General features: G+C 41.6%; 2 protein-coding genes across 3 annotated transcripts; both read left to right on the plus strand.

The window, feature by feature from the left end:
- Positions 1-42: 42 nt before the first annotated feature.
- LOC129580846 (mitochondrial carrier homolog 2-like) lies at positions 43-3,359 on the plus strand. Its single transcript, XM_055471555.1, has 11 exons — positions 43-552; positions 621-705; positions 1,063-1,169; positions 1,238-1,354; positions 1,425-1,482; positions 1,763-1,874; positions 2,032-2,158; positions 2,225-2,292; positions 2,362-2,434; positions 2,699-2,968; positions 3,247-3,359. The coding sequence occupies exons 1-10, from the start codon at positions 322-324 to the stop codon at positions 2,930-2,932; spliced, it is 1,212 nt and encodes a 403-aa protein (XP_055327530.1). The 5' UTR covers positions 43-321; the 3' UTR covers positions 2,933-2,968; positions 3,247-3,359.
- On the plus strand, positions 2,728-11,126 carry LOC129580845 (myosin light chain kinase family member 4-like). Of its 2 annotated transcripts, none has more exons than XM_055471552.1 (11): positions 2,728-2,863; positions 6,671-6,919; positions 7,430-7,523; positions 7,622-7,825; positions 8,143-8,284; positions 8,425-8,594; positions 8,677-8,706; positions 9,117-9,269; positions 9,459-9,504; positions 9,624-9,749; positions 10,272-11,125. In XM_055471552.1, the coding sequence occupies exons 2-11, from the start codon at positions 6,715-6,717 to the stop codon at positions 10,752-10,754; spliced, it is 1,653 nt and encodes a 550-aa protein (XP_055327527.1). In that variant the 5' UTR covers positions 2,728-2,863; positions 6,671-6,714; the 3' UTR covers positions 10,755-11,125. The 2 variants fall into 2 exon arrangements, with proteins under 2 accessions (XP_055327527.1, XP_055327529.1); XM_055471554.1 differs by lacking the exon at positions 2,728-2,863 and adding an exon at positions 5,001-6,549 and having other exon boundaries at positions 10,272-11,126.
- Positions 11,127-11,704: the final 578 nt, after the last annotated feature.

The raw sequence follows: 11,704 nt of genomic DNA on the forward strand, positions 1-11,704 counted from the left end.
GAATCAAGCACGGTCAAAATTACAGGAATTCACGGAGTCGCACTACTCGTAGGCTGCTCGTGGTATTGTGCACATTTGTTATGATTTGGAGCAGTGATTCGATTATTTTTGATTTTTTAAATTGAAGATAGAAAGAGCAGCAGCGATAAGGCAAGATTTTCGCAGCTGTCTCCCTGGTTGGCCGTGGACCGTGGTAATATTTTAGACTTGGACGAACGTATTACCACAGACGAACGTTTTCCGAAACGGAAATTAGTGAAGCGGTACTTTGGGTGCAGACCGTGCAGTCTACCGTCTAAACCCAGACAGCCATCCTCTACAATGGACCCTACCATCATCGCCGACGTTCTGCACGATGTCAATCCGCCCAATCGTTTGAATGTCCATCCTGATGATCAGGAAGCGGATGCCCACTGGACGAACACGGCTGACGAGGAGTCGGAGCAAGCGCGCAGCGTGGAGACGATTGTAGCGTGGAGTCTGTACGGGACGCAGGTGACCATATCCACGGCCATCTTCCATCCCCTGTCGTACGCGCGGATACTGATGGAGGTCGGGTTGTGCATCCTGCAGCATGCTACGTGATTCGTGCTTTTACCTTTACTCCTCCGATGTTGCAGCTGGGCTTCGAGCCTGCGCCCGCTCGACCCTCGCGAACGGTGTTTGGGAAGCCGTGTTTGATTCTGCCCAGCATCGGCACTTACGGTATCGTACTACGAAATTAGAAATGCGCGCAGTATTCTCTTTTAAAATGTTTCTCATTTTGTTGTGATTCTTGTGATGCATCTTCAGTTTTGGGCGTTCTTCTTTTCCCGTTATTTTAATTTTTTGCAGCTGCTTTCAGAGCTTATACAGCTAAATCTAATACTTATATTTTTATCCTTTATTTTTTTCAGAATTTTTCCTTTTTTATTTTTGTTTTTTTCTCATTTTTTAAAAAAACTTTGCAGCTGTATGTAAGTACTATGTGGCTTTATACACATTTTTTGCCAGTAGAGGGCGAGCATTTTTAATTTTTAGTATACATTACCATTTTTAAGCATGGTGTTTCATTTTTCCTAGTGAGAGCTATCAAAGCGCGTGATGGACGCCTTGGCTTGTGGAGCGGTTTCGGGGCTAATTTGTGCAGCACCCTGCTGAGCAATGTATCCAACGACATGTTTTATCACGTATGCACAACAATATGATCGATATTGTTGTTTACGAAAAGCGCGGTTGCAGCTGGATTTTTCTGTAGCTTGTGGACGAGTTCATTAAACGAAAAATCCGCACCAGTCCGCGCAAGGCTTGGAGTGTTTTTGTCTTGGCCAACCAAGAAAATCAGCCGTATTCCATCATGGATTTTGTGGAGGACGTAAGACGATCACTTGCTGCTGTTTTTGCTCGAAGTCCCTGTGATATGCCCTAATACCAGTGTATTGTAGCTCTCCAAGGAAGTTTCGGCGCGAGTTCTCAGCGTCAGCCTTTCCTACCCTTTTCAAGGTGAGTAAGTTATGTACTTGCACGGTTGATGGTACATGCATGCTTTTTGTTGGAAGGAAGTTTTTTTGTTGTCCTCGTGCTGCTTGCGCAGGTATTCTTGTTTGCATCTTCCCTAATGTTTCCCATATAGGTACGCGGTTTATTAATAATGCATGACTTGTCAGGCCAAAAAAAGCCGTAGTAATTTCTGAATTTGACTTCATACAAGTGTTATTCGTGCTTCTTTGAATTTAATATTGATTGCTATTTATGTTAGTATGGATAAACTTGAATTTTTCAGTGCTTTTCGTACGCACAGCAGCGCAGTTTATTTGGAAAGAAAGAATTTACCGCGGATTTTTTGGATCATTTGTTCAGATTTACCAGGAAGAAGGCTTTCGTGGATTTTATGGGTATGAGCTACTGTACACACCTTTCTCTATGGTGTAAAGTAATTAATTGTATTGCGTTAATTAATAAATAAGAGCACATACTTCATATTCCGACATAAGACTGCAAAATTCGTATCATGTGGACTTTTCTGCATTATATGAGAATTGTGAATTTCAGGGGATATGTGCCATATATGATGGGAGAGGTGGGTGCGTTGGTTATCGTCTGGGTGGCGACATTCCTCTTTCGATCGGCAATTACCGGGGATCGTGTACTGTTAACTGTATTCCGCTTTGCCACGGATGTACGTTAGTTTTTTTAATTTTATTGAGATTGTTGCATGCAAGAGGTTAATTTAATTTTCGTATAGTATATTGCGCGGAGCTTTCTCTATCCCTTCAAGCTGATCAGCCGCATGATGACTCTGAGCACATCCAGGTGACTATTGAAACGAGGAAAATAAGTACTCTTGGGACTTAGATTTATAGATTTCTTTATTTATTGCAGATTTCTTCCTGCTGGGTCGGTGTTGCCGAATTTCACTAGCTGGATGGAATGCTACAAACACTTAAAAGCACAGGTACTATGTTTTTCTACAAATATTAATTTCTTGCCTTTTTTTACAAAACGTTTCTACTTTTTTTTGCCTTTTGAAACCTTTACATCGACAAACGTAATAAATAACAACGTAAGTCGAAATACTACGTTGCCTTTTCTGCCATGTACGCAAGTTTTCAAAGCAATTAAAATTTTTGAAATATATGCCAGCATCATTTTCTCAGTTTTTTCACTGGTATTTGACCATTTTCTCCGTTCAAGTTTTTGTATTCCCCTTTCGTTTCAGAATGACTTGATGCGGGGACACAGTATTTTCATGCGCGTAGTGACCAACGGCCGGCCAGGAATATTCGAGAAATATGGATATCATATTGATTCTCAAACCGATTATCCCGTTCCGGTGCAACAGGCCGTTCCCAAACCAGGGTGGAGTGCACCGCTCCCATCACAAGTAATGAAGCCGTTGGTAACTCGTACGGAACGCTTTTTTGGCTCGTCTTCATTCAGGACGGTCTTTTGAAAATAGTTTAATTTTTTATCCACTGGGCTTGTAAAGGTGTTAGAGCCCCCAAACAGTAACAAATTTTTGTACGGCTACGTACGGTTTCCGCTTACGGCTCCTACGGCTACGGTACGGTTACGGCAGAAATAACTGGACTGACCGTACGGTATACCGTATACGGCAGTACCGTATACGGCAAGCCCATTGTAAAACCGTGTTTTTGGCTTACGGTTACGTACGGCACTTTCGTTACAGTACCAATTTTCACTACGGTTACGTACTGTTGTGCCGTACAGTATGCCGTATACGGCAGTACAGTATACTGTTTTAAGGTGTGTTTGTATGTCGTCGAGTAATCTTTTATCGTCTGTGATAATTGTTAATGTTGTGTGACGTGAGCCGGCAGTCAAAATAGCTGTGAAAAAAATTGCCTTTGTTTTCTTGGTTTAAATACATTCGTTACGAGTACTGCAGATATCAGTAAATTGCTGTGCCTTTTGAATTTGTTTTCGATTTTAGTATCGCAGAACGATCGGCAATAATACTGCATATCATGCATAACAAAATTGTATCATGCGCACAGGTACAAAATATTCAGGGAAAGTGATGATTTCAGAGGGTGATAGATCATTGTTGTTGAACACAAAGGGTGATAGATTGTACATGTCATGTTCCTAATCATTTTTTGGCTGCTTTCATAATTTTTTAATTGCTTGCAACTCCTTCATCAAATCGTTATTTAAATGCTCCACAAATCATTGTTTAATTATCAGCCAATCTTTCGGAAATTTTTGACATCCTCTGTAATAATACATTACCTAGTTAATGCCACGATAGTTGTTTGTGATGTGAGGACAATTCATGCACTTCATACTATGGCTGTAATACGAAGGATTATTTTAAGACCATTGGGATTGTTCGTTTGACATTTTTCTGCTTGCCGCGCTTCGGATCGGTAAACAGTGGCGAATTTCCTTCTGGGTGTGTTGTATTTTTTCAACATTTGCTCGGCTTATTTTGGATCTCCGATGGCGGTGTGTTAGTCAGAAGTGCAGCATCGGTGATTTTTACTCTACTAGGAAAATGCACTTTTTGCGTGCATTGGTAGACCGGAGCGCGGCGTTAAGTATTGGATGTGGTTAATCTCTGGTTTGTGATGCGTACTTGACTTGACAAGCTGTTGCAATGTATAAGTTTAACTTTAACGAGGCATACTTGTATACAATATTCAGAAAAATGTTTCAGGCGGCTGAATGATTTCCTTCCTTGATTTGGTTAAGCGTTGTTTGTTCCGACTTCATTCCCGTAGAAGGGAAAACGGAAATGTTGCCGAAAGCAAAACGGCGAAATGATGAGGAAGTTTGAAAATGGCAATATACGAAGTTTTTGTTATCGCAGCTCGAAAGCGGCTTTCAAGTCCTTGTCTTCACATTTCATTTCTTTAAAACTTGATTACAGTTAGTCCGAGCCCAAGCCGTCAAGTTTATTGAGATTTGAGTTTACTGAGTTATGATTCGTCAGGTTGATTGAGGTTTTCTTCCTGTAATCACTTGGTTGATTTCATATTTCCGTCTTCCCATGTGATTTCTTAGGCAGAGAACGAAAACGATAGCAAAACGTATGAAACGACTCTAAGGTCAAAATTGTATTGTTCAAATGTAGTATTTGGCCAAGCTACGAAAGCAGCGATTTGGCCTCCTTGGTGGATTTGCCGACCTCTGAGGTTTAAGATTCCTGAACGTGCTATTTTTTTACTTCCCGTGAAAAATTTTATTCAGGAAAGAGGGCTTCAAATGTTTAAGGTTACGTTAGCATAGAAATCTGAAATTTTATCGCGTAGTTGAAAATTACGATGCATGACAAAAATAAGATGAAAATGCGCGACAGCGAACTGACTGGCCGATTTTGAAATATTTTTGTCATGCACTGTTCCAACAGCAGCCTTAAAAAAATTCACCGGTAAAAAAACAGTACGAGTACTTACGTACGTAATAGGTCATGACAGTCTTTATGAAGAAAAGGGTGGGGTTCGAGCTATCTGGGCTGATTAGGCTTCTAAGTTTTCTTTGTAACCCAAATATCAGGTAACCTAAGTGCCATGGAGCCATGTTTCTGGGTGGAAAACTCGAAATTTGTAAAGGTAATTATTAAAACTGACGGAACAGTATAAATGTTTGCACAAGTTGCATAGTGCTACTTTAATCACCCGTCAGTGGCCGGCAAGATTTTTCACATCATTGTTCACAGCCTGCTTATTTCCTGCCCGCATGACCTTTCTCGTTTATATTTGTTAACTCTCCTTTTCGCTTTTCGAAGGCAATTTTCTCAACGCGTCACCAGCATTGTGGCGAATCTGTTTGTAGATTTAATCTATCTGCGCGTCATGTATGGGATGGACTTTGGAGTAATCAATGATTTAAAAGGGAATTCTGACGTCTCACGAAATAAGAAAGTTACGGGACAAGGAAGTAATGACCTAATAAGGTAGTAGCGGGAAAAGGAAGAGATTGCGAAATAACGAAGTTGCCTCCCATTTGCGGGACAGACAGGCAGATGGATAGACATACAGCTTTCTACAAGGCATGTTTAAGCGTGGCACCGCATCACTATCATTTAACTGGTGGCTGACGTCATAGAGAACGGTCAGTAATGACGTCATCGGGGCTCTTTTGGGACAAACAGACACATGGACAGACAGACACTTTTTCGTTTTCGCTGAATTAGAGGACCTTCGCTGCGCTCCGGTCGACTATACTTTGTACTGTAATTGCGCTTTTCGCTCGACCTGTAGTTGTGAACTGGCACACGAGCGCAGAGCGCTTACGTTAAGAACATACGCAATTGGGATAATTAGAAGGATAATGCTAATTCGTCATTCAGTGCAAACACCAACTTGCAGTCTTTCCTGCCGAGAAGGTTGAACAGAAATGCAGCTAACAGCTATTTTGATTCCAAATTTAGAGCAGAATTCGCTTACTAAAAACGCCAGCCGGGCGACGTGAGATCACATATATATTCTCGTTATGGACGCGATAAATTGGCACAGTAATAAAATGGCTACTTTTTTTAAAAACGCAGGAGAAATGGTTACTTGTAAAAAATTCTCTAATAAAATAAGGCGGAAGTACTTACTGAAAAAAACTTTCTCGATAGTTGATAGTGAGCAAACGTGATGCACATACTATTTGTCGTTATACTGGTATACATAGTACCGTTCGTCAACCAAATGTATGCTGCTGCGTAATTGTACGCAGTCGTACTTGGACCGCCGGTTGTTAAATGGTCCCCTTGACTTTAAATGTTCTGTTTGCGCAATATGTGGTAATTTTAGTAAAATGCTGGATGATGTGCTTTCTGTGCGGTTTGTGCCGAAAGAGCAGTACGCAGCGTACACATCGCTATATTCACTGCAGTTTAAATGTTTAAAATACACATACTTTCCGGCAACGATGTAGCGGCAGTTTGTCTTACTTGGCATGGAGCAGACGCTTCATGAACATACAGATGCTGCTTAGCGATCGTGTTCAGCCTGACCGTGATCCTGGCTGAGAATCATGTTGGTATATTTGTTTAGTTGCGGTGAAGTGCATATTCGTTTTTTTCTTGGCGAATGCGCGAGATTCTGCAGATCTGATGTAAGATATGTCGGCACTTCCGGTTGACATTATAAAAATTGTGTGGCGGATGTTCTGACGCTAATCTTCTCCTTATTGCGTTTTGCGGCACTAGTATAGTGATTTTTTTGTTTCCGGAAAGGTTATTCAGTGTGACTTGCATTTTGTATAATTCGCGATAACACGATGGACGACGCCAGTGATGACATACCGGAAATACGGACGGAGCTGGTTGACCCTGGCGAAACGGATGATAACTGTGATACGGGCGACGATTGTAGTACATCGCTGAGTCTGATCAGTCCATGCCCGAGTCCATGCGGGCGGAACCACATCCACCGGCAGCATCGCCCGCATGTCTACGATATCTCGGACGACGAGCTTGACACAGGTACAAAAAAATAAATTTGACACCTCAGCATACATACTTTTACGAATTGAATGCCGATTCGGGAAATTTTGATGGGCTGGTTAATATCACTACATTAGCGAAATAAATTTCTAATTATATACGGAAACAAAAGTGTCAGCGTTTCGTCTGATAAAGGAAATGAAATTCTAGTTCGAAGTTAATCGGGGATGATTTGATTTTTTATCTGCGTGTAAAAATTAAAATTGTCTGTTTAAAATTTTGATCAGTATAATAAAAAAGGAGATGTGCAACATAGCCGCCTTTTATGTAACGCTGGCACGTGATACTTGCAATTGGGGGTCACAATTTGTATTATGAAATACGTATTCCGATGAGCCGCTCACAATACTTTGACTTGTAATATTTCGTCACTTGTGATATTTTTAAGAATTTAATAAGGCTTTAGGGTTTCGACGCAGGGCTAATTTTGGACCCGTTAAGTATATACAGCATTGCCCGAAAATATTTAGTAAATCCCAGCGTTTGCAGACGACGATGAGCCACCTTTTGAGCCGCGTGATGTGCACATCATTAAGGACAAGCCCATTAGCGCCAATTATGATCTCATGGAAGCGCTCGGAAAGTATGCAGTTGTCTGGAGTTTGTGCATATTTTGTCGAATATAATTAGCTTCGACGACGCCGGTATAACCTTTAATAATTGTTATGGCGCTGTTGATAGAGGAAAGTTTGGAGTGGTGTATAAATGTGCCGAGAAATCCAGCGGACGACAGTTTGCCGCGAAATTCATAGAAGTCAAACGGCCTATTGAACGAAAGGAAGTGGAAGGCGAAATAAACATCATGAAAGAATTGCAACATCCACGATTGCTGCAGCTGTACGATGCCTATGATGATGGGTATAAAATGGCCATCGTCATGGAACTGTACGTAATTTTGCCCTGGTTTTTATGAGGTCATGTTTGGCCGATTTTTATCTTTGTAACTAAAGTACTAATAATTGTTGCGATGTGTTTATTGCTTTCAAAAAGCTGCGATACAAAACAATTTGTTTTCGTGATCAGTTCAGCTTTCCAATACCATAAGGAAAATGTAATAATTAACAATAATTTTATAAGAAAACTATTTTATCTGGAAAGCTTGGTGTGTAAAATTTTCGATGTATAGAAACTGAACGTGCAGTATTTTCTGTGCTTAAATAATTACATAGATAAAATTGTCGACGTTGGCATTTTTCATTTAGAGCCACCGGCGGCGAGCTTTTTAACCGTGTTATTGACGATGAATTCGTCCTGACGGAAAAGATCTGCACCATTTTCATGCGACAGATCTGTGAAGGCGTGGAATTTATGCACAGCAAAAATATCATTCATTTGGATATGAAGGTTAGTAAGTATGCGGCGGGTCATGAACTGCATGCATGTCGGTCTTTGCATGTGCCGGTAATTAATATTCATCACCATGTAATTTGAACAAAATGCACCCTTGTCGGTCTCAAAATGCCGTTGCCCGCTTTTTTTTGCAGCCCGAAAACATTCTTTGTGTGTCGCCCAATTCCAACCGTATTAAGCTAATCGACTTCGGATTAGCACGGAAATTCTCCCCGAAAGACTGCACACAGGTCTTGTTCGGTACACCGGAATTTGTCGCTCCGGAAGTGATCAATTACGATCGTATTACACTGTCGACAGACATGTTAGTATATGGCATACACAGAGACTCGGAGTGCGCCTCTTTCGTGAATCTTAGTAATATTACAGTACTGTTCTGTTTTTAGGTGGAGTGTTGGTGTGATATGTTACATACTGTAAGCAAACTGAGTGATGGAAGCAAACACGCTTTTATGTTGTTCCCACGCAGTGTGACCGCAATTCTTGCCGCTTTACGAGCACATTTTGGGAAATTTATCTCTAGTTACTGCTGTTTAGTTTCAGATTATAACAAATAGGTTAGAAAAGACACCTGCGCATTTGATAATACACAGTAACCTGAATAAACAAACAAATAATGCAAAATATTGTTAAAGAATAAACACCTCTCACAAATTTCGGTCTGACTGTAGTAAATGCTGAACTGCAATTGTAATAATTGTAATTAATTTAAATTTTAGGTGTGTAACTACTTGAATATACCTATGTAGGCTACAGTATTTCGCACAGTTCGCATTGATAGCGGACATAATAATTATTTATTAGAGACTTGTTTCTCTCGTTACAGACTGTCTGGTCTTTCTCCGTTTATGGGTGATAACGATATGGAAACACTAAACAACGTAACTAATGCCGCTTGGGATTTCGATGATGAATGTTTTGATGCGATCTCGGAGGACGCGAAAGATTTTATAACGCGGCTGCTTGTCAAGCGACCGGAGTAAGTGGACAGATAATACGAATTATACCGCGATATTAGCGCCAGTTAAACGCTCTAACACAGCACCGCTAACGTGACATTGGCATTGGTGCAAAAATACTCATTACGTAACAGACATATATACGCTGTTTGGGGCGGATTGGCGCGCGGTACTGACTCTCTCTTAAAGTGCGATATTTGTTTATTTAGAAAACGAATGACGGCCACTCAGTGTCTGGAACACAGATGGCTGCAGGTAGGCGAATCCTTCTTGGTTCTTACATAAACCCTCCGCCATACGATCCAGTAGAACAGTTTGTTATGCTGAGTTTTCTTTCGTCAACATACCCTGCTGAAAGATTTGCCCTTTTCCAGATGCACGCTCCACCTGAAGCAGATGTGGCGGTCAAGGAAGCGTTTATGGAACGTCGAAAGTCACTGGGAGAAAACGAAATCTCCAAGATAAAACTGCGCCATTTTGTTATACGTCGAAGATGGCAGGTACAGAAGCCCTTAATTATTTTGCAGTTGTTATTGTAGTTAACGGTAAATTTAATGCGGCAACCATAAACTGCTGAATCATGACCCCAGATACATTTGATGATATCATACTTATCGGATATTGATATTCGGTACTTTTACTGCAAAGATCAGGCTTTTTCTTCCCTCTAAAAACTTTTTTAAGTATGATAAACGAAGTTTGGTTAAACGATGTATCTGTAAAGGTTACTTGCACTGGTTCAGTTTAGTCAGAAAACAGGAACACCGTACTAATGCTCACTGATAAGGGTCTGCTAAATAATAATTTGGTGCATGTCATGTACGACTGAAAATGCCGAATGCGTAGAAAGACTGAAGCCGTTGCACATGGCGGCAATGCACATTGCATCTGCAGATTAGCCATAACCGGCATAACGTTAACACGCAAGATAATAAAGAAAGAAAGAATGAGAAGAATAGAGAAGAAAGGCAAGTCTAAAATTAAAATTGAATTACTGGTCAGCATTGTTGTGGACTATGCAGAAAATCGTCAACACCATTCGCGCCCTGCGCCGGATGGGCGTGCAGCGCTGCGCCTCCGCTGACACTGTGGATGATCCGCTGGTGGCGCCCAGCCCCACGTACGAACAGAATAAAACGTCCTTCCAGTTAGCCGACAGTTCGTTGGGCGGGGAAATCTCCGATGGGTCGGTGTTCGACGATGCGCAGTCGGAGAAGTCCCTTTCCCTGGAGCTGGTTCTGGACAATGTGGAAATGAGCGATGCGCTGTCGGAAGTGTCGGAAGATCCGCTGGATTCCGACGCATGCGGCCATTTGGAAAAGGTCATGGATGGTGTGGACAGTGGAAAGAGGAGCGCGGATGGTGACTATCTGGATAACCCCCCGAATGGAAACCGTCTGGAAAAGGTCATGGAGGTCGACAGCGGGACGACGAGCGCAGATTCGGAGGCGGCGTCATTCAAGGAGCACAATGGGCATCAGGTCACTGTACCCGTTGAGGAATGATAGCGGTCTAAAGAAAATGGACTGACGTCCATTTTTAATTATGGCCGAGTGATTGACTGCAATAATGCAAATTTATTGTGCTTACTATTACTCCGCACGCTTATTTTCATGTAACGGAGCAAGTTTACTCTGCTTTGGTTCACTTTGCCGCACACGCAATTCGTTATAGATAATCAGGCATTAATTATTTCTAATTTGTTTAATTTCCACGGAGAACATACGAGATCGGAGACCATATCAGTGTGACATTAAAACCATTTCCGCCGCTAGCTTCGAATATTCCGGTTGTTGTAACACCGCAGTCAATTTACTTTTCAAAAGGATTACCGATTGCGCACCTTCCGTAATGCTTTTCCAATGGACCATTGCCAAAGCGTAGCACAAGGTCGGATGGGCTAAGTCGATAATATTTGCTAAATCTTTGCTCTTAATTACCAATAGATTTCGTGAGAGCATACAGTAGTTTATTGGATCCATCTTTCTAGATACGTTTAGTTCCAGAGTTTGGCATCAGTGTTTTTTGCATCCGCTGATAAACAGCGCTTTTACCTAACAAGTAAATTATATCAATGCTAGATTGTTTGCCGTCGTTTGTTCATACAGTTCGCACTCGCGACCCTCGACACCCTGTGAGATATCTGGTCGGGAAAGAGGCAGCGGTAAGCGCCATTGGCAGCATGGCGGAAGTCGAAGGTGAGGGAATGGGTCACAGTAACCCTGTAGCGCAGTCATCACGGCAATCAAGCGTGGCGGAAATAACTATGAGGGAGCAGAAAGGACTACAGTAAATGATGATGGATCGGTATTTTTAAAAGCTCACGGCTTTGAAACAACAGGAACGTCTACGACATCTTTAAGGCTTCAACTAACAAGAAATTTTTAGAGCTGTTAAAAGAAATGTAATGGGATTGTAACGGTAATCTCCGTTCGGTGGAATTTGAATGGCAGCG

The sequence above is a fragment of the Paramacrobiotus metropolitanus genome, unplaced genomic scaffold (assembly GCF_019649055.1).
Source record: "Paramacrobiotus metropolitanus isolate TYO unplaced genomic scaffold, Prichtersi_v1.0 Parri_scaffold0000005, whole genome shotgun sequence".
Lineage (NCBI taxonomy): Eukaryota > Metazoa > Tardigrada > Eutardigrada > Parachela > Macrobiotidae > Paramacrobiotus > Paramacrobiotus metropolitanus.

Bases quoted from the DNA above. Each gene is read 5' to 3' on its own strand.
- LOC129580846 (XM_055471555.1), top strand. From the start codon at position 322: ATGGACCCTACCATCATCGCCGACGTTCTGCACGATGTCAATCCGCCC. The intron at 2,293-2,361 runs GTGACTATTGAA...TATTTATTGCAG, and splicing joins ATGACTCTGAGCACATCCAG to ATTTCTTCCTGCTGGGTCGG. The intron at 2,435-2,698 runs GTACTATGTTTT...CTTTCGTTTCAG, and splicing joins ACAAACACTTAAAAGCACAG to AATGACTTGATGCGGGGACA.
- LOC129580845 (XM_055471552.1), top strand. From the start codon at position 6,715: ATGGACGACGCCAGTGATGACATACCGGAAATACGGACGGAGCTGGTT. The intron at 8,285-8,424 runs GTTAGTAAGTAT...TTTTTTTTGCAG, and splicing joins TCATTCATTTGGATATGAAG to CCCGAAAACATTCTTTGTGT. The intron at 9,750-10,271 runs GTACAGAAGCCC...TGGACTATGCAG, and splicing joins TTATACGTCGAAGATGGCAG to AAAATCGTCAACACCATTCG.